Below are 21,356 nucleotides of genomic sequence, written 5' to 3' on the forward strand. Positions count from 1 at the left end.
ACAGATAACACATTTCAGCTTCAAAATGTGTTCTCTTTCGGGTTCTAATTCCAAAACCAGAGAAGTGCTGACAAAAAAATTTCTGAATGCAACGTTTTGAATCACTGAAGTTTCTAAAGCAGTGCTTAAAATTTGTTGTTCACCATGACAAGGTCCCAATTACCTTCAGATCTTCATAAAAGCATAAATAACATCAAACATCACTAAAGAAATTCATTGAGATCAATACTGACAAAGATAATCTTTAGCATTAAATGCATTTACAGAACAGGCACTGACTAAATTTGAGAATTTAACACATCCAAGAGCACTTAGTTCTCAAAGTGCCAATAAGACTCCAAATTTACAGAACCAGTTTGTTTTCCCCCTTTTACAGTTTTTTATCCTACATGATTGATGGTCCCCTTTGACATAAAATATATCTGTAATAACATGCATAGAAGATCCTGTTCCACACAGTTGATCATCTAACAACGTATTTCCATCCACCTGGCAGCAGATATCTCAAACATCTTGGCATAGTGTAACAGCGGATATCCAATAAGAAAAACAGGGAAGAGAACCCACAAAAGAAAGGTATAGAAGAATAAATATGGCCATGATGGTGGGTGGTAGCAGCTAGATTTCTGGTAAGGGCCAAATATAAGGTTCAAAGCATCAGCATCATAAAAAGTTTTGGAAAGACAAATTTGAGAGATGCATCGAGATACTTGGGAAATACTAGGATATGGTGAAATAGTTAAGATATGGACGAATATGGTAGGAAAATCCAATAAAACTTAAAAATACACCAATAACACAAATTATAAAGCTTAATTGGCTATAAATAATGTATAACACAAAAAACACGTTTAAATAGATTGTGTTACGTAATACATTGCAATCAACATATTGGGCATGGACCGATTATAATTTACAATGCAAAACTAACATACTCATAATAAATTTTTATATAAAAATGTAACCTTTAAGATAATTTACAGGAATGCTGAAACATAACTCCAAAATACAAAAAAAAAACCATTATTATTAATTAATATGCATAACTTTAAAAATATATATTTATCATAAAATTGTATTTAGATATGTATTTGCTATAAAAGTTAATTGGTATATCATATATCTTAGCCCAAGAAAGGATACATATTGCTGGTATTGGCTGAATCATGTTGATACTTTAGACCTTGTTCTGACCAACAGAAAGGGAAAAGGAAAGGTAACTACGATCCTTACAGGTCAAGTTGCATGGAGGCAAGGGCATCTCCAATGTCTTCGTCAAAGACTCACAGTGGCATCATTATTGGCAGAAGACCAAAACTTTTCTACATGTGGTTTTAGAGCCCACCTTTAACATCTGCCTTTTTTATTAGATCAGCCTTGCCCCTTTGAACAATGATACAGCTTGTCATCACAAAGGGAAGCAAGGACATATAAACTCTCTGAAAATATTAACTTTCCAGGTTGATCTTAAGCCATTCCTTCTTTCCTTCAAGGTATAGTTTAGTTTATACTCTCAGAAGCTTCTTGTTTGGCACAATGGGTCATAATCATAAGCATCACCAGCCTTAACAAACCGCCCCTTCACACGCTTTCTTACATCAGCCCTTGCCTTACGAGAAGCATACCTTATTTTCTTCTCAAACCTGTTTGTCAGCAAAAAGATTTGTGAAATATTTATGTGCATATCTATATTTTCATGTACTATTTGTTTCTGCTTTTATTATTTTTTCATGTAAAACATGTTTATATTCATATTTATGTAATAGTTTATACTTTATAGTCAATTCTTGGGTTACCAAAAAGAAAAGAATGAATGAATCAATAAGTCCTGCAGAAAATACTTACTGCCGTGTCTTTTTCTTTTCCTTGTAGCGCATGACAGCACTATCCCTGCTAACTGCTGGGAATGAACTCTCAGGGTGGGAAGGATACCATGGTGGCTCACCCATAAGAAGCTCTGAGGATACTCCACAATCTTGGTAATCTCCAACACTACTTTCTCCGGTCGTTCCAGAAAATGAAAATGAGAGGCCAGAATGTGCTTGCCTAGCTGAATAATAAAGGTTCCGCTCAGTTTTAGAACTCATCATGGAATCAGCAGATGCCGCATTGCTGCATGTTGACAGCATTGCTTTTTTCTGTCCAGCTGAAGAGCCCTGGGAAAGACAATATAGGTCCATTCAATAAGTACATTTACATTTAACAGTACCCTTACAACTAATTACAGATGATAACCTACTAAATAACAAAGGCATGCTTATTGATAAGAAATCATCACTTCACGTGCAGTAGGCACTGCTGCTGCACCATGCAATTCAGGAGGCAATGCAAAATGGTGCCTGACATGACTTCTACATAAAACCAGAGATTTACAACAAAATTAGATTGACACAATCAAACCAAGTTCAACAACTTCCAAATTAAACGTTTTCGATCATTCAGAAGTGTTGGCTCTTGACCAAGACACCCCCGAGACATACTTAGTGAACTTTGTTCACAGAAACATATAGATGATCTTAAAGGATAACCTTATTCAGAGCTTAATAGATGTGTTTGTACTCAAGTAATTTGGATTCATATCATAGTAATTGGAAGATGTCTCATATAGTTAGTTGTTTGTGTCTAAAATTGCTTAATGCACAAAAAACACATGCATAGATATCCCACCAAGTCTTAGCAATAATTGTTAGTTCTGGTCACAAGGAATTGATCAGTATTGAGTAAACCTAAGGAGTCATCTCAATTCAAATAGGGATTATTTACTTAAATATCCAATATTTATGCTTTTATTATACAATTTTTCTCAATAATCTTACCACTAGAACCAATATATTTAGCTAACATCAAGTCTTTGCTCTTTGAGCCTTGGTCATATAACTCCAATCTTCCTGCAAGTTATCCAATCTGCAACCAATAAAATATGCACTTCACCTGTGTTAATTAAAACTTTAATTAGATAAAGACTTGTAGTTTCTTTTTTTATCCAGTATTAAGCACAAAACGTGGATATATTATGGAATTTCAGTATCCCTTCGGTTTTTATTGGTAATTGTCCCTTACTCCTTTTGATTTCTTAATGACCAAAATAAGCTAAACATGCTTTAGATATGATATAAAAGAAAAAGTTGCTCTTATGTGCCTGTCCATATAAGGTCAATGGTAGCTCTCTGGCTATAAAAGACATCACTCGACTGTGACTAATAATGCCAGCCAGATCCAACCAGCACTAGTGTAGGATTAATGCTGTTTGAAGCGAATTGTAATGACAATAAGCATATGCAATCAGGTTATAATGTTTCAAATATATTTAGACATATAAATAAAAGTTCTAATAACAATACCAATATGACTATACGAGCTAGCTTAAATGATAGGAAATAATGTGTTGTGAATTCCAAAATTTTAGATTTTAAAGTATAAATTTTCACACTTAAGATCTGCTTAAGCCAGCCCCATATGAGCTGTAACACTAACATCAAGACAACCACTCAAACTAAAGATAGAAATTCAAACTTCTGAGTCAAGACATGCGACTTATGATCAATTTGTCTTCCTTTGGATGCTACAGAATGGTTCTGAAGAGTCTTATGAGTCAAACTCAAGCATATGTGCAGAAATATGTCTTTCTAATCAAGGATTAAATTATTGGCATCGAGTATCATATCAGACAGTTTGGATATGGATACAGATACGGATATGCTGTGGAAACGCATGGATACGGACGAAAGATATGAAAAATGCTTGGACACGCTAGGGAAATGCATACAAATCAAATAAATATGTTAATAACACAAAATCTAAAGCTGAATTAACTATGAATGAGGTACAAATACATGGGAAATGCACACTTTAATAAGTTTACATGGACTCTGGAAGATGTACATATCATACAATAATTATCACTCTTTCAGTTTATATAATTATAATTTTTAATTTTTATTAATTTTCTGTTTGGTATTTTTATATAAATAATCTCTATTTTCTAAACAATAACTATATTTTATTCTTAACATACAATTGTTTATTTGACATATAGTTTTAAAATAAAACATATAAATCATTTAAGGTAGATAAAATAAATTATTTTTATAATTTTCAGTTTTTATTAAAATTTTGGGGAAAATTAACTCTTAAATTATTTAGTTCAGTTTTTATAATTATAATTTACAATTTTTTTTAAATTTTTGGGAAATTTTATTTATTTAGTATTTTAATATAAAAAAATAACTATTTTTTCAAATTATAAATATGCTTTCACTTTAACATATAATTTTTATGTAAAATAAAATATATAAATCATTTAAGATAAATAAAATAAATTAATTTTATAATTTGAAGTTCTTATTACATTTTTGGGGAAATTAAATCTTAAATCAAGAGCAAGGTTCAAAGTATCAATACGTATCAGCTCGTATTGACCGATACATATCGTGTCGATGGCTTACCGATATGCCCCTCCAAGGGTTGTATTGGGTTAGACACTGGTTCAGAGGGTAGCCGGGCCTTAAACCGACCCCTCTGAACCAGTTTTGAAAAAAAAAATAAAACTTAAAAAAAAGTACTGATACAGGCCGATACTCTCTACTGACGTATCGACACGACACGAACCTTGATCAAGGGTTTGAATATTTCATCAAATTAGGGTCTGATACCCTCCGTATCAGTACCGGGTCATATCCCTCGATACACATAGAGTTATAGTGTATCCTATGTCGATGAGCATGGATACGAATACGATACGCCCAGTATTAGGTGTACCATACGATACTTCAATCTTTGTTTCTAATGCCAAACTGCCTCAGTTATTCACCCATGAACTTTGTATTGAGATGTATGGAAATCTTAAACTTATTTATCATTTCATGCAAGGGAAAATCTTAGAGAACAAGAGATGCATGATGCCCATGAATTGTTTTAAGAAAGAATATAAAGATCAAACCAAGGAACATGCCCATGAACTGCATAACATTACAAAGAAAACCAAGATCGTATCAGGAGATTTCATAAGCTGCATATGCCTCTTCAGGATCACTATGACTAGTCAATGTCAAAGAGGATATATTTTGATCAATAATATCATATAAGATTCTCATGATATGGATCCTGATGATGATCGATATCATATAAAATTTCAAATTTTTAAGGGTCAAGACTGGTTTTCTTTGGTTTTATGAGAACAGATAAAAAAATATATATATATATTTTCACTGTAATTGCTTAGTCAACCGGATGCTGCAATTTGGCACAAGATAATACTTGTGCTAAAATAGTTCAGGATGGAATTGATTAAATTTAAACTTCAGTTATAGACAGGCATCCCAAAAGGAGGCGCAAGATGCAGCCTCAGGTACAGATTAGCTTACAATTGAGCCCAAAAGATGGTGTTTTTTTTATTTTTTTATGCTTCTGAAGATTAAAAGAAAACAAACAAACAAGAGGCATAGAGCCTAGTCTGAAACACATAGTCTTGGGGTAGATACCCCCATAGCATCAGCTAAAAGGAGTTTTTTTTTTTTTTTTTTTGTTATCAGCCAAAAGATAGATTCCATAAAAACCCCTTGCTTAGCTAAAGAATCTGATAAGCCATTAGCCAACCGACTTTGCCACTGAACTCTTACAATCACATTAGAGGTTATCCATTTAACTTCTTTGCAGCTTCCTTGTAGGTCCAAATAACAGAGTCTGGATCTATTAGCCATCCAACTACCAGTTTGGAATCTCCCTCAATTATCAATTTGTCTACATTTAGCTGTTTTGCAAGCTGCACCCCCTGCAGAACTGCTTGGAACTCAGCAAAGATGGAGTCCCCTAGACCAACTAGGCCAGAAAACAATGCAATTATATTCCCATCTTCGTCCCTTATAACACCCCCTATACCTGATGGCCTGGATTACCAAGACTGCTTCCATCAAAGTTAGGTTTTAAGAACCCTTCTTCCGGTTGAGCTCATTCTGGATTAGGCTTGGCTTTAGTGTCTGAGAGTGGCACCGCTTCCCAATTCCTCCATATATCATCGAAGGAGAATGCAGAGAACAGCTTTTAGGTTTTAGCCCAATATATAGGCCTTGTTTTGATGCAGACCCATAGAACCTCCAAGTTTTTTTCTTTGTCATTTAAAATTCTAGCATTTTTTTCCTTCTCAGATGGTCCTAATCAACGCAGTCCTTGAAGACCTCCACAATATTCTACCCCTCCACTTAGACCAGCTGAAGAAAGAAGGGTCGAATAGGCCACTGACCTGCATAGATGCTTTTCCCAAAGATTTTCAACCACCGGGCAGGAGACAAACAAATGATAACAGCTCTCTCTACTAGCTTTACAAAGAAAACACCAGTTGGGGATAAGCAAAGGTTAGGTCATCTAATTTGCAAGGCATCCAAAGTGTTTAGCTTTACATGGTAGACTTCCCAACAAAAAGCACTAACCTTAGGTGGTATGGGTTTGGCCCAGACTTCTTTGGAGGGGAAAGAGGGGACAAGTAGGGGTGCCAATTGGACCAGATTTGGTCCAATCTGATCCGGTCCCATATGAGTCCATTACAGATGGACCAGGTCCAATCCAACCAATCCGATGAATACTCTGGATCATTTTGGATCGGTCTAATTCAATGTCTGGACTATCCAATCTGTTCAAATTAGTTTTAATTTAGATTGGTTCCAACCCAAACTTGGCCCGTTGACACCTGTATTCTTATCTTCTATTAATGGACCAGATATTGATTAAATCCAACCCAATCCAATATAAATTCATTATGGATGGACCAGGCCCAATCCAATCCAATAAATAATTTGGACCATTAAGTCTGGATTGTTCCAATTCAATGTCTTATTGGTTCGTCAAATCCGCCCAAATTGATTTTGATTTGGATGGGGTCCAACCCAAACTAGTCCATTGGCATCCCTAAGCATACTGCACAAGGAGGAAAAGGAAGAGGCACAACTGAAAACACATTTGGGGTGGGTTCCAAATTCTAGAATCCGGAAAGAAGGATACAGAGAAAATGGTTCAAGGATTTTCAGAAGTGAAGCAACCTGGTCAAACTTGTGCTCCCTTAGATGTCTTTTGAAACCCAAGTTCCAGTTAATACCAGAGGAGGGAGACAAAGAAGCAAACCTTTGAATAAGTTCATTTTTAAATAATGAAAAGGAAAAGGTCCTCAAGGGTAGAATTACCAATTCAAAGGTCTTCCCAAAATAAAACCTTAATCTCCAGTACAGACATTATACCTAGTAAGGCTTAAAAACTGAGGAAGAATGCCATGAATGGCTTTCCATGGTGAAGATAACGTCGTTCTCCATGATAGACCAGCATCCCAACCATTGTCTACTCGCCCATGTATGCTTTCCACCACTTCATGCCAAAGCCTCTCTCCATCGGCCATCACCACAACCACTTCTTGAAGGGGATTAGATGCAAGGTTGGAAAGGGTAACCACTTCAAGTTCTGGTTTGACAAATGGTGTGGGGAGTCTAGGGACATTGCTTTGAGTAAGAGGTTTCCCTCTCTCTTTGATATTGCATAGGATAAAGATGTTGTGGTTGAAAATTGCTTTGAATCAGTGAATGGTGGGATTATTTGGGGCCCTACTTTCAGAAGAAATCTTAATGATTGGGAAATTGGTCCTCTAACAGAGCTTCCAAGCCATATTCATGGTTTCAAGCCCAACCCCCAGTCATATGATGAAAGAAAATGGTCTTGGGAGACCTCTTGTAAGTTCTCTTCTCAATCTTTCTACAACAACCTTATGGTTGGTGAGGCTGGAGACTTCTCTTGGGCTGTAATCTGGAAATCCTATGCACCCTCAAAAATTGCCTTCCCAGTTTGGACTGCAGCACTTGATAAGTTCCTAACTACAGATCAGATGCTCAGAAGAGGGATGCAACTTCCTAGCATCTGTTGCCCTTTTTGCAATGAGGTCCCTGAATCCTCTGATCACATTTTCATCCATTGCAGTTTTTCTCATCAGCTTTGGGAAATGGCTTTATCCTGCTCTGGCATTTGTTCTTGCCTGCCTAATTCATCCCTTCAGCTTCTTCAGGGGTGGTCTCTCAAGGGTTTGAATGTAAGGGGCAATCTGCTTTTGAGGATTTTTCCAACCGCTATCCTATGGGCTCTAAGGAAGGAAAGGAACAACCGGACTTTTGGCAATCATTACTTCAGTCAAGAACAAAGTTTTAGGTTCTCTGTGTTCTTGGTAAGTGTAAAAAGAGCTTTTCATGGTGTCCAGCCTTTAACTTTTTTGCAAGCTGGACCCTTTTTTAACTGATTCTCAGATCCTTTTGTAAATTCTCAATTATAGGGTCTCACATGGTTCAATTCTAACGAGCTTTCTTCTTCTGTTTTGAATATAATTTTTTTTGGGGTCCTTAAGGGTTGTTCTTGTACAGAATCTTCTTGTACAGAGGACCATACTTGTATATTAATACAATTTATACTTTACTCTTCTAAAACAATTGTACATGGGCTGATGTATTTGGCTTTCTTTTTGCAATACAACACTTTACCTTCAAAAAAAAAAAAAAAAAAATTCTTCTTCCCTATATTACCTAATCCCAAGCCTCCTTGTTCTTTACCTTTACACACAAATTTTCAATTTATCAAATGATCTCTCCTCCCTTCCCCCAGATCTCATAAACAAATCCCTCATAGCCTTCTCTAATTTCAACACCCCCCTCTATGGCATCCTAAAAGATTGAAAGGTAGTAGACTAGAAAATTTGTTAAAGTGAATTTTGTCAAAGTTATCCTTCCTCCTAGAGAAATGTAATTCCTTTTCCACATTGCTAGCCTCTTAGCACATTTTTCTTCTATAGGTGCCCAAAACCTACTTTCTTGAGGGTGGTCTCCTAAAGGATACTGAGGTATTTCATTGGCCATTTAGAGGAAGGGCAACCTAGGGAATCTATTATTGCACTCAGTTCTTCCCCACTTGAGTTTACTCTAGCTACACAACTCTTCTTGAAGTTGATCTTTAGCTTAGTGATGTAATCTTAATTATGTGCCGCAAGGGCACTTATGTCTTTTCAGATTTTTTTCTCTCTTATGTGGTCGCTCTATTATTTAAATAAAAAGACTGGCGCCACCAGGACTGTTGCTTCGATCTCCATCTTCTCTTCTCTTCCTTCTCCTCTCCTCCTCTCTTCTCTTCTTCACTCTTGAACAAAATCATGGTATCAGAACAGGACCGCACTCTGTAAAAAAGTTTTTTTTTTTTTATCGAAGATCTTTCAAACCACATACCTGGACTGAGAATGAGAAAACTGGTTCGACCTGCACTGAGAACTGTTGCTGGACTCTATTCTATTAACTTTTAAACAGAAACTGAGAAGAAAATTCAAACTCAGATTGGTGGATGATTGACTGAGGGTGGCTGTGTTTCCTCTTTTCTCCCATTCTTCTCTTGACTGTAACTTCCAAAACTAGTCGAACTGATCAGGAACCTTGACTGAAGTTCTCTTTTATCACTGGCTCTTGGTATTGTTACCAAGAACATCCTAAAATCTGCCCTAGCCGAATGGTGTAGGCAAGTTCAATGACCTCTATAGGTCGGTGATCCAAAACTGTGTAGGTAAAGAACCTGTGTAGGTCATGTGTGACCTGGTTCAGATCAACAAATACACCAGCAGAATTATAGATGTTTTGTGTGGCTTAAACTAGCCCTTGTGAGGTCGGAGAGACCTGTAAATTCTTGATAGCAGGAGCTGTGTTACTGTGACTGCAACCCTTGTGAGGCCAGTTGGACCTGAAAATCTGTGACAGCAGGTGCTGACTTACCGTGGATCTTTTTTTTCACATTAAATCTTACAGTGGGGGCTGTGTGTTAGTGAGTGTGTGAGGAGGGTTGTAAGTCTGAAACTTCTGCTTGCAGCCCCTGTTATGGCCTCCGAAGAGACTGCAACTTCTGGAACATCTTTTAACCAGGGAGGAATGAACAGCAGCCTTGACTCTATGAACTTTCCAACAACCATTACTCCCTTAGATGGCAGAAATTATTTGACATGGTCTAAGGAGATGCGGCTGTACATCACAGCCCGGGGTAAGGCAGGGTATATCAATGGAAAAGTGAAGGAACCTAGAACCGATACTGCTGAATATGATAAGTGGGACCAGGAAAACTGCATGATTATGTCATGGCTTTTGACTACTATGCTACCATCGGTTAAGCAGAATTTTATGTGGGCTGAGACAGCCAAGGAAATTTGGGAACAAGCAAGGTCAACTTACTCTGAGCAGAGACACTATGCCAGAATCTATCAATTGCAAGCCGAGTCGGCAACATGCAAAAAAGGGGAAAGAAGCTTATCCACCTACTACTTTACCCTTACATCTATCTGGAAAGAGCTAGATTACTATCAGAACATTGACTGGGAGAGTGAAAAGGATGCCAAAGCTTACAAACAGTTAGTGTCACAGCAGCGGGTGTTTGCCTTTTTGTTAGGGCTTAATCCTATCCTATGTATGAACCCGTTCAAGTTCAAATTTTGGGCAGTAAGGACCTTCCTTCTGTCCAAGAGGTGTATGCTCTGGTCTAGCCCGAGGAAAGTAGAAAATCTGCCATGAACCCCCCCGAGGGGGAGACCATTGTTTTAGCTGCAAGAAGTAATACTAATTCAGCCAAAGGGGGAGATGGTCAGAAAAGGGTTGATGATAAAGATAAACTGTGGTGCATTCATTGTCAGAAACCCCGTCACATACAGGAGACATGTTGGGAATTACATGGAAAGACGAAGTGGGCATTTGGAACAATTACATGGCCCCCCTAGGTCTGATCTCAAGGAAAATATTATCTCTGCCTTCCGTGTGACCATTTGGAACAATAATAGTAGGGCTCTCACACAAGTAGATTTTGGACCCACTCCTTCAACCTCCTTCGCTTCTACCTCAAGTAACTTAGTTTCTACATTCCATGTGTATACTGATACCTCTAAATCTCCATGGATTATTGATTCTAGTGCTTCCAAGCACATGACTAGTAAGTCAACCTTTTTTCAACCATACACCCTTCTTTCTGGCAAAGATAAAGTGAGACTAGCCGATGGATCCTTCTCCTCCATTGCTGGTCGGGGATCTATATCTTTGCCATTCGGCTTACCTCTCTCCAATGTTTTACATGTTCCAAAATTACCTATTAATCTACTTTCTATTAGTAGCATTACACTCTTTGAACTGCTCAGTGACCTTTTTTCCTCAATCTTGTGTCTTTCAAGATTTGGCCTCCGGGAGGACGATTGGTAAAGGGAACATGGTGAATGGTCTCTATGTGCTGGAGAATAAAGTTGATCTTGCGGCCTCAGAACCTTTGAGTCAATCAAATAAAAGTCGGATTACCTTGTGGCACAATCGTTTGGGTCATATGTCCTTTGAGTCTTTAAAATACTTATTTCCAGAATTGTTTAAATCAGTGTCAGTTAATGATTTTCAGTGTCAAGTATGTCAGCTAAGTAAACATTCTAGAACTTCATTTTCTTTACGTAATAAAAGATCAGATGTTTCTTTTTCCATTGTGTATTCTGATGTTTGGGGACCTGTAAATATTCCAACGGAGAATGGCTATAGAAAATCCATTTCTTTCATTGATAACTTCTCTCAATACACGTGGGTGTACCCTATGCACTCTCGAGAAGAAGTTCCTGAACTTGTGAAAGCCTTCCAACATATGGTGTACACATAATTTCAGGCAGAGATTAAAATTTTCCAGTCAGACAATGCTAGAGAGTATTTTCATGGTGACCTCACGGAATTTTTCGAAACTTGTGGCTCTCTTCACCGTAGCTCTTGTACTAGAACCCCTCAACAGAATGGAGTTGCAAAGAGAAAGAACATCATCTTTTAGAGGTGGTTCGGGGGTTGCTGATACACATGAATGTTTCCAAAAGATTTTGGGTGGATTTTGTTATGATTGTGGCTTATCTTATCAATCGGAATGCCATCTCATCTCTTGGAATACAAAGCCATTGTTTGTGTTTTCCTTGGCTACCCCCTTTCCCAAAAGGGTTATCGTTGCTTTGACCCAATTTCCAAAAGTACTTTGTATCCATGGATGCTTCTTTCTTTGAAGATGTGTCTTTCTTCCCTGCTTCTCCTAAGGGGGAGAGTCCAAGTGAGGAGAAACAGAGAGGTTTTGTTACCTTCTCCTCTTGACCCTCCTCCATTCCAGGTCTTCCATAGACAGCGGTACAAAAGTCAAGGTCGAGGTCAACAAAGTTCAATAGACACAGAACATCCTAAAGCTGTGCAACCTATGCCATCGGACTCTCAAGGGTTGAATCCGTCACCACATCCAGGTACTATTGTTCCAATTTATGTCCCTAAACCTATTGATATTGATACTTCTAATTGTGATTTGGACCTTCCTATTGCTAAGAGGAAGGGTGTCAGATCATGCACCACTCACCACCCAATGGCTCACTCCTTATCCTATGAGAATGTTTCACCCTCTTTCCGTGCTTTCCTCTCTACTATTGACAGTGTTTCCCTTCCCAAAAGTGTTGTAGAAGCTTTACTTATTCCTGAGTGGACAGATGCAATGGAGGAGATCAATGCCCTTCACAAAAATGGCACGTGGGAGTTGGTAGATCTTCTTGAGGGAAAGGAGCCTATGGGGTGCAAATGGGTATTATCTATGAAACATAAGGTAGATGACACAGTGGAAAAGTACAAGGTCCGGCTAGTTGCAAAAGGTTTTTCACAAGTATATGGAGTTGATTATGTGGAAACCTTTTCACCTATAGCAAAGATGAATTCTATCTGAATCCTTCTTTCTTTAGCTGCAAATCTAGATTGGGAGCTTCATCATCTGGACATTAAAAATGCCTTTTTGAATGGTGACTTAGAAGAAGAAGTGTACATGACCAACCTCCAGGTTTTTGTGCTAAGGGAAATGAGCAGAAAGTCTATAGACTGAAGAAATCTCTATATAGCTTAAAGCAGTCTCCAAGGGCCTGGTTCAGTAGGTTCTATAAGGCAGTTCAACAAATGGGCTTTAAGCAGTGCCAGTCTGATCACACACTCTTTGTGAAGAGAGAACAAGGGAGAATGGCAGCTTTAATTGTGTATGTCGATGACATTATTATCACCGGTGACTGGGACTCGGAGATACAGAGATTGAAGAGATTCTTGTCTACTCAGTTTGAAGTGAAGGATTTGGGGCCTTTATGTTATTTCCCTGGAATTAAAGTTGCCCGCTCAAATCAGGGTATCTTCATCTCCCAGAGTAAATATATTCTAAATCTCTTGAAAGATACAGGGAAGCTTGGAGCATAACCTGCTGACACTCCTATAGATGTTAACCACAGACTTGGTGATTGCAGTGATGAGCCCATAGCAAACACAAAGCAGTATCAAAGATTGGTAGGCAGACTTCTCTACCTATCTATGACAATACCTGACATTGCGTATGTAATGGGAGTCCTTAGTCAATTTATGCATGCTCCCAGGACCACACACTTGGAGGCAGCATACTGAGTTCTTAGATATTTAAAAAAAATTCCCTGGGACTGGAGTCCTATTTGAAAAACATGGACATATGAAAGTTGAGGTTTACACTAATGCAAATTGGGCTGGTTCTGTGGATGACAAAAAATCCACTAGTGGCTATTGTGCTTTTGTTTGGGGAAATTTACTTGGAGGAGTAAAAAACTAAGTGTGGTGGCCAAATCGAGTGCATAAGTTGAATACGGGGCCATGTCTCATGGTGTGGCAGAACTTCTATGGATAAATAATCTCTTGGGTGAATTGGGCTTTCCTTTCAGTGACCCTATGTCACTCTACTGTGACAATAAGGCAGCAATCAACATTGCAGCCAATCATGTTCTCCATGATAGAACTAAACATATAGAGGTTGACAAACACTTCATTAGGGAAAAATAGGAAAAAGGAGAAGTTTGCACTCCCTACATCAGCTCTGAGGAACAACTTGCAGACATTCTTACGAAAGGATTACACTCCATGCAGCACTACAATCTTTGTGACAAGTTGGGGATGATTGATATTTACACCCCAACTTGAGGGGGAGTGATGTAATCTTAGTTATGTCTCCTTACCTTAAGCCCTGCTTGATGGTGTGTAAACAACCTTCAATCCATGCACACCATCTATCCCCAAACCCACAATTCCTCAAAACCTCGAGTAGGAAGGACCAATCTACCAAATCATAGGCTTTTCCAAATCCAACTTACACACAAAGCCTCTCTTTTTCCTCTTCATTTCCTCTACACATTCATTGGCTACCAAAATTTGATCAATGATCTCTCTACCTTGAATGAAGGCCCCTTGGAACTGGCTAATCAATGATGGGAGGACCACTTTCAATCTCAATGACAGCACTTAAACCAGAATTTTATAGATACTGGTCACCATACTAAAGAAATGATCTCTGTCAATGCTTTCTTGAAAAACATTCTTAAAATGGGTTGTTGCCCAATGCAGTCATGGCAATTTGAGGTCTAGGAGAAGTGGACCAGATACAAATCTAACCTGTAGAAAGTGGCTGATCTAAGACTAGAAACCACAATCTCATGAAAAATAACAGAGTGATCCATGGGTATGTTAGAACCTGCCTAAAAATTTTTAACTAAAGAAAATGCAATCTACCAATACTATTTTTAATCATGGACAATGGAGCAGGCTAATTGGGTAATGCACATAGTCATGCTCATATGGGTTGGTTTTTTGGACATTAAGCAGCTTCAGGTTAGTTGAGATGAAGTGGTGGTGCAGCCAGCTCAGTAGCTTCTATACATTTAACTGTAAGGACCTTCAAGCACTTGAGGCACAAGGTGCAAAGCAAAGTGCATGGTTGGACAAAGCAAAGCACAAGTTTTTCTTTTTTTTTAATTCAAAAATAAATAAATAACATTAGTGAATAAAATATGAAAAACTGAACTTTAGAAGAAATTAAATGCTTTAAAAAGCTTATTAACTAAAACCAAAATGTATATGTAGAACATAGAAAACAAATTCAAAGTGAAACTGTGAAAGTAAAAGCAAAGAAAAGTACATCACCATAAAGTGTTTTAAGCACTCAACAATTCAAGCATGTAAAATTCTCCACGTGTTTGTTTATCTCCTGTTTGCATTACTCCAAGTAGCTACTGGCTAATGTGATGTTAGACATACTGTATGCCTAATGCTAGGTGGTTGGGACATCTACATTGATAGCTCTAATTTCTGTAAGAGCTATCAAACAAGCAAGTCAAACAAGCCCATGCGAACATTTGAAGTAGGGCTAGCAATATTTGACATGATACGTGAACACAACTTGAACACAAGACAAAGTTAGTGGGTTTGGGTTTACCTTGATCATGTTTGTGTCAAAATCGTGTCAACCCATTTAACACAATTAATAAACGTGTCAATTTCAAGTTGACCCACTTAACTTGAAAATGACCTGTTTATGACCCAAAAGTTTCAAGTATTAGATCATGTTATGTATATTTGGATGAAATACTATTATGGTAAGTATGACATTGAATGGTTTTTATAAATTTATTTAATAAATTATTAAGCGTTTATTTTATTATTAAAACCTATTTATTGTTTAATTTAAACAGGTTAATCATGTTGATTTCTTATTAATTCAGGTTAATACGTGTCATTTAGTAAATAATTAAATAGGTTAATCATATTAATTCATGCTATGCGGGTCGTGTCATGTTACATGTGTAATAAATAGGTCATGTTCGTGTTTGAAAATTTAACATCATTAGTTAATCGTGTTGTATTCTTGTCGACCCATATATTCAAATGTTCCTGCCTCAACACGACACGAGAACACAAATTGTTACCCCTAGTTCGAAGGCCACTAACCCAAATTTTTAGCTTGTATATACAAGGGGGTTGGGTTTTTTGGTCATAATTCATTCTGTTTTATAATTAGGGATTAGAGATCAGTTGTATTATTTTTGAGAAAAATGTAAGGTATATTAATTCATTCTTTCAAATCATATCACTGTGTACATGTATAATCCTGTACAGTGAGATACCATACAAAAGGTGTATGTCAATTGTAACTCCCCTGCCAATGATTATAAAAACAAGGTGGCAGGATCAAAATAACTATGATGAGAAACATTAATGAATTGATCAGTTGACACCAGCCAAAGTGAATGGTGCCCATGATCTTCTTGATTAACTCTTCAAGTGAACAACTCCAGTTCCTAACTTTGCTATTTGAGGTCCTATCTGCAACAACTAGGGCTTTAGGTATCAAAAGGTGTTTGTCTTTTTATTTCTTTTAAAATTGATTATTATTAGTGCAAAAGCACCAATAAAAGGTAATTCAGCTTACAAAAGTGTGGAACACATAATAATGTATATAAAAGCAATAAAAAAGCAAACTTAAAAAGGCATGAACTTGTGCCAAAGCACAAGGTGACCTAGGTGTGCACGCCTTTTTAAAGTCATTGTGCTTGCATTGAAGTGCAAATCTTGAAATGTGCCTAGGCATGCCTGAGGTATACCTTTTAAAACAATGGCCTCAACAAAACCCCATCCTTCTCTATTCATAGAAAGGTGGGTAGGAGCCAAGATTGGTCCAATCTGGTTGGTTTGGCTCCAACGTTTATCAAATTCAAACCTATGTCTTCCCTAACTCTCAAGAAAATATGGAATCTGATAACTCAAAACTGATAATGGAAGCTACAAATCATCAGGGCAGACCATAAGAAAAGACATGATTAATGATTATGAAAATAGAAGTTATGGAGAGTGTACCTCTGCAATAAATTCATCTTGACAGTTGGAATCAGCACCAGACATGTCCTTAATCCCAAGCCCACCATTCTCAAAGAGCGGCTCTGATTGATTCTGAGATATAACAAAAAGTTCTTCATAATTCTCAAAATTTAAGTCAACATCAACCACATTGAAGTCTTCGCAAGGATCATAATCTTTTCCAAGTCCAATGTCTTTTGTTCCAAGACGTTGCAGCTGCAAGACAGGACAAAGAAATTCACATTTACTTAATAAAAATAGGTAGCTCAAGCTTCTTCACGTATATTAAGATTAGAAGAAAAACAGCATTTTGAGAAGAAATGACTGTTTAGAAAGTTGCAAAAATTCAAAAGAAAGTAGCAGAAATCAGAGTTCAAGAGGAGAGAAGAAGAAGAAGAAGAAGAAGAAGAAGAAGAAGGAGAAGGAGAAGAAGGTGGTGACAACTTGGGTTCAGAGAGAGATTTTCGAACATATCTCTTCTCTTACTCCCTTAGTTCTATTTCATTAAGTTAAACTTTAGTAATTTACAGAGAAGCCCCTAATTGGGTAGACAATTAAAAAGACAAAACATAAGAAAGAATAAAGCCCAGATTAAGGCCCATTACAACAAAGAACATAAAAGATAAAAAATGATAAACAGTCTATGGGCCATTCGGCCCATCTTCTCTACACTCCCCCTCAAGCTGAGCATAGATGTCAATCATGCCAAGCTTGCCAGTATCATGCTGAAGTTAGCCTTGGGAAGGCCCTTGGTGAGGAAATCAGCTAACTATCCTTCAGAGGTGATAAAAGGTAGACACACTTCTCCAGAAGCCACTCTTTTTCGAATAAAGTGTTTGTCAACTTCAATATGCTTAGTTCTGTCATGTTGCACTGGGTTGTGAGCAATGTTGATGGCAGCCTGATTATCACAGTAAAACATCATTGGCTTATCATGCTCAATACCCAGTTCCTCCATCAAGGATCTAAGCCACAATAGTTCAGAAACTCCATGAGCCATGGCTCTGTATTCTGCTTCAGCTGAAGATCGAGCAACAACTGATTGTGTCTTGCTTCCAAGAGACAATATTACCTGCCACCAAGCTACAGTAACAAGAGGTAGATCTTCTGTCATCAATGTTTCCGGCCCAGTCAGCATCTGTGTAGGCTTCAAGTTTCATATGGCCATGCTTAGCAAATAGAATTCCCTTTCCAGGGGAGCTCTTCAAATAACACAGAATCCGCTCTGCTGCTGCCATGTGAGTATCCCTGGGAGCATGCATGAACTGACTGATGCAACTGACAGCATATGCAATGTTTGGTCGAGTCATGCATAGATAAAGAAGTTTTCCAAGTAGTCTCTAGAAGACTCCCTTATCTTCTAACAATATTTCATCTGAAGCAGAGAATTTATGGCTCATATCAATAGGAGTAGCAACAGGTCTAGCACCCATCTTCCCTGTTTTAGAGAGAAAATCAAGAACATACTTTCTCTGAGAGAAGGATCCTATCCTTGGATCTAGCAACTTCTACGCCAAGAATGTATCTCAATTCCCCCAGATCTTTGATCTCAAACTCTGTATGAAGGAAAGATTTGAGATCATTAATCCCTGAGACATCATTACCAGTCACAACAATATCATCAACATACACAATCAGGTAAACAGCCAAGGATCCTCTCCTCTTCACAAAGAGGGTATGATCAGACTGTGTCTGTACATAACCAAAGCTAACAAGGACAGCCCTAAACCTTTCAAACCATGCTCTAGGGGACTGCTTGAGTCCATAAAAAGATTTCTTTAGCCTGCAGACCTTTCCTTTCATATCTGTTTCATACATCCCTAGAGGAAGAGACATATAGACCTCCTCATGTAACTCTCCATTCAGAAATGCATTCTTTACATCCAATTGATAAAGTGGCCAGTCTGAGTGTGCAGCCAAAGATAGCAGAACTCTCACAGAAGTCATCTTGGCAACAAGGGCAAAGGTCTCCAGATAATCAATCCCATATGTCTGTGTATAGCCTTTTGCAACCAACCTAGCCTTGTACCTTTCAATGGTGCCATCAGCATGATATTTGATAGTAAAAACCCACTTACAGCCTACTGGATCCTTCCCTTCAAGAAAATTAACCACTTCCCAAGTGTCATTCTTGTGCAAGGCATCAATTTCTGTTCTCATAGCATCCCTCCATTTTGGAATAGTAAGAGCTTCTGACACAGACCTAGGAATTGGGTTAGAAGCAACAAAAGAAAGGTAGGCAAAATATGAAGGAGAGAGCAAACTATAAGAAAGGTGTTTGGAAATGCAATGTGCAATATGCTTCCTTTTTCCTTTCCTAATAGCAATGGGGATATCAAGGTCTAGGAAGGATGGCTCCAAAGGGCCTGTAACAGTACCTGTTGTCTCATCTGTAATTGGATGTGCATGAGGCTCATGTGTTGGAGGGGAAACAATCTACTTATTTCTGGTTCTATGCTGTTGGTACAACCTGGGATTAAAAAGAGGTCGATGAGGTAAAGGATGAGGAGTAGGAACACTGAAATGAGAGTGAAGTGACTGATCCTCCCTTGACTCATTTGAAGGAGGAAGAGACTCAGCAAAAGACTCAACTGGGACAGGAAGAGGAGGAGCAAACACCTGTGACAAATCCTCCCCCTTTGGACAATGTCTCTCCAGAGAAGAACCATAAAAGGAAGAAAGCTCATCGAATGTGACATCCATTGAGACATACCAAGTGCAACCAAAGACACGAAGAGGAATAGGAAGATACACTGTGTGGGGAAATAACCAAGGAAGATACACTTGTGGGCTTTGGGTTCAAATTTATGTCTCTGGACACTTGGGATATATACATAACAAGTGCAACCAAAGACACGAAGAGGAATAGGAAAAAGATCCTTGTCCGGGTGAAGAAGACTGAAGGGAGACTTAAACCCTAAAACCCTGGATGGCATACGATTTATAAGGTAGGTAGCAGTGAGAACAGCATCACCCCAAAATTTTGTAGGGACATGTGAGGCAAATAGAATACTTCTTGCAACTTCAACAATATGTTTATTTTTTCTTTCAGCAACTCCATTTATTCTGGGGTCCTAACACAGGAGCTTTGATGAATAACCCCTAAATCAATGAGATAACAGGTCAGGTTTTTCTCAAAATATTCTTTTGCATTGTCGGATCTGAAAATTTTAATTTTGGTATCAAACTGGGTTAGGACAAATTCATGGAATTGCCTCACAAGTCTGGGAACTTCATCACGGAACTTCATAAAAAATATCAAAGTGAATCGAGAAAAGTCATCAATGAACAAGATAAAATATTTGTAGCCACCTATAGAAGATAAGTGGTAAGGCCCCCACACATCAGAGTGCACAATATTAAAAGGAGAATATTTTTTATTACTCAAAGGATAATTGTTTCTACAATGTTTTGACAATTCACAAGACTCACAATGAAGACTGGACAAACTAATTCCCTTAAACAGTTCTGGGAATAAATGACTTAATGCAGAAAAAGAAAGATGACCCAAACGAAAATGACATAACATGACTCGACTGATGGACTCTGTAGATGTAGACCCCAAAAGCAGTTTTTCTAGGTTGTTCATGGCACTGTCCAGGAGTATCCAGCAAATATATTCCATTCGCCTCACGGCCACTCCCAATCACCTTCTGAGACTCCAGATCCTGAAAAATATAGTAGGAATGGAAGAAGGTTACACAACAGTTTAATGACTTAGTTAGGCTACTTATAGATAACAATTTTGTATTTAGTCTGGGTACATGAAGAGTAGAAGGAATAACCAAGGAGCCTGTAGCATTGATGGTTCCCTTGCCGGAGATAGGGGCAAGAGAGCCATTGGCTAAGGTGATTTTGTCACGTCCAGGAAGTAAATCATATGAAACAAACAAAGTAGAAAGGTCGATCATATGATCAAAAGCACAAGAATCAATAATCCAAGGGACGATTACCTGAAATTGTTGTATGATTGGCAGAAGCCCGTATACCTGAATGAGCAAATGCAGAAGAGGTTGAATTTCCTGGAGGGTTGGAAGAAGAGGTCACACCCTCTAGGTGACTGACCATCGTACCAAACTTCTCATATTCTGCCTTCATAGCTCACTAGTCGTCATCTCTTCAGTTTGGTATCTGTCACTATCTAGACCAACAACAACATTGGCACTCCCTACCTTTATATTATCAGACTTCTTCTGAAACCGAAGTGGTAGGAGCTCAAGATGCAATTTCCAACACTTGTCTTTAGTGTGTTTTGCTTTTTATAGTATTCACAGATAATTTCTTTATTCCCTGAGCTACTTGGAGTCCCCGCAACCCCCTTGGGTTTCACTCCCATATTAGCAAAGTGATCATTTAGACCAGCCCCTTGGATCTAGACAAGTCTCCTGCTTTCTTCACTACTTACCAAGGCATATGCTTGAGACAGTGAGACACTATCATTGGATAAAATATTTTGCTTTGTAATGTCATACTCTGGATTTAGCCCTATCAAGAACTCAGACATCATGTTTCTTTCAACAAGTTTTCTATAGGTCTCAGCATCCTTAGTGGTGTCCCAGGCTACAGCTTCTATCAAATCTATTTCTTGCCATAAAAACTTCAGTGTTGAGAAGTATACAGCTAATGGTTTCTCCCCTTGTCTCA

The 21,356-nt window shown here is 38.0% G+C and overlaps 1 protein-coding gene across 3 annotated transcripts in view; it reads right to left on the minus strand.

The window, feature by feature from the left end:
- Positions 1 to 188: 188 nt before the first annotated feature.
- LOC148879458 (zinc finger protein CONSTANS-LIKE 9-like) overlaps positions 189 to 21,356 on the minus strand; it is a 33,923-nt gene continuing 12,755 nt past the window's right edge. For all 3 annotated transcript variants that reach the window (XM_088960995.1, XM_088960992.1, XM_088960993.1), the window contains exons 4-6: positions 16,713 to 16,928; positions 1,846 to 2,156; positions 189 to 1,643 (exon numbers count right to left, since the gene is read on the minus strand). In XM_088960995.1, coding sequence (XP_088817121.1) covers positions 1,514 to 1,643; positions 1,846 to 2,156; positions 16,713 to 16,928 — 657 coding nt within the window. In that variant the 3' untranslated portion in view covers positions 189 to 1,513. The remainder of the gene's footprint in view (positions 1,644 to 1,845; positions 2,157 to 16,712; positions 16,929 to 21,356) is intronic.

This window comes from Nelumbo lutea, chromosome 1 (assembly GCF_056320005.1).
Source record: "Nelumbo lutea isolate HS-2025 chromosome 1, American lotus-T2T, whole genome shotgun sequence".
In the NCBI taxonomy this organism is placed as follows: Eukaryota; Viridiplantae; Streptophyta; class Magnoliopsida; order Proteales; family Nelumbonaceae; genus Nelumbo; species Nelumbo lutea.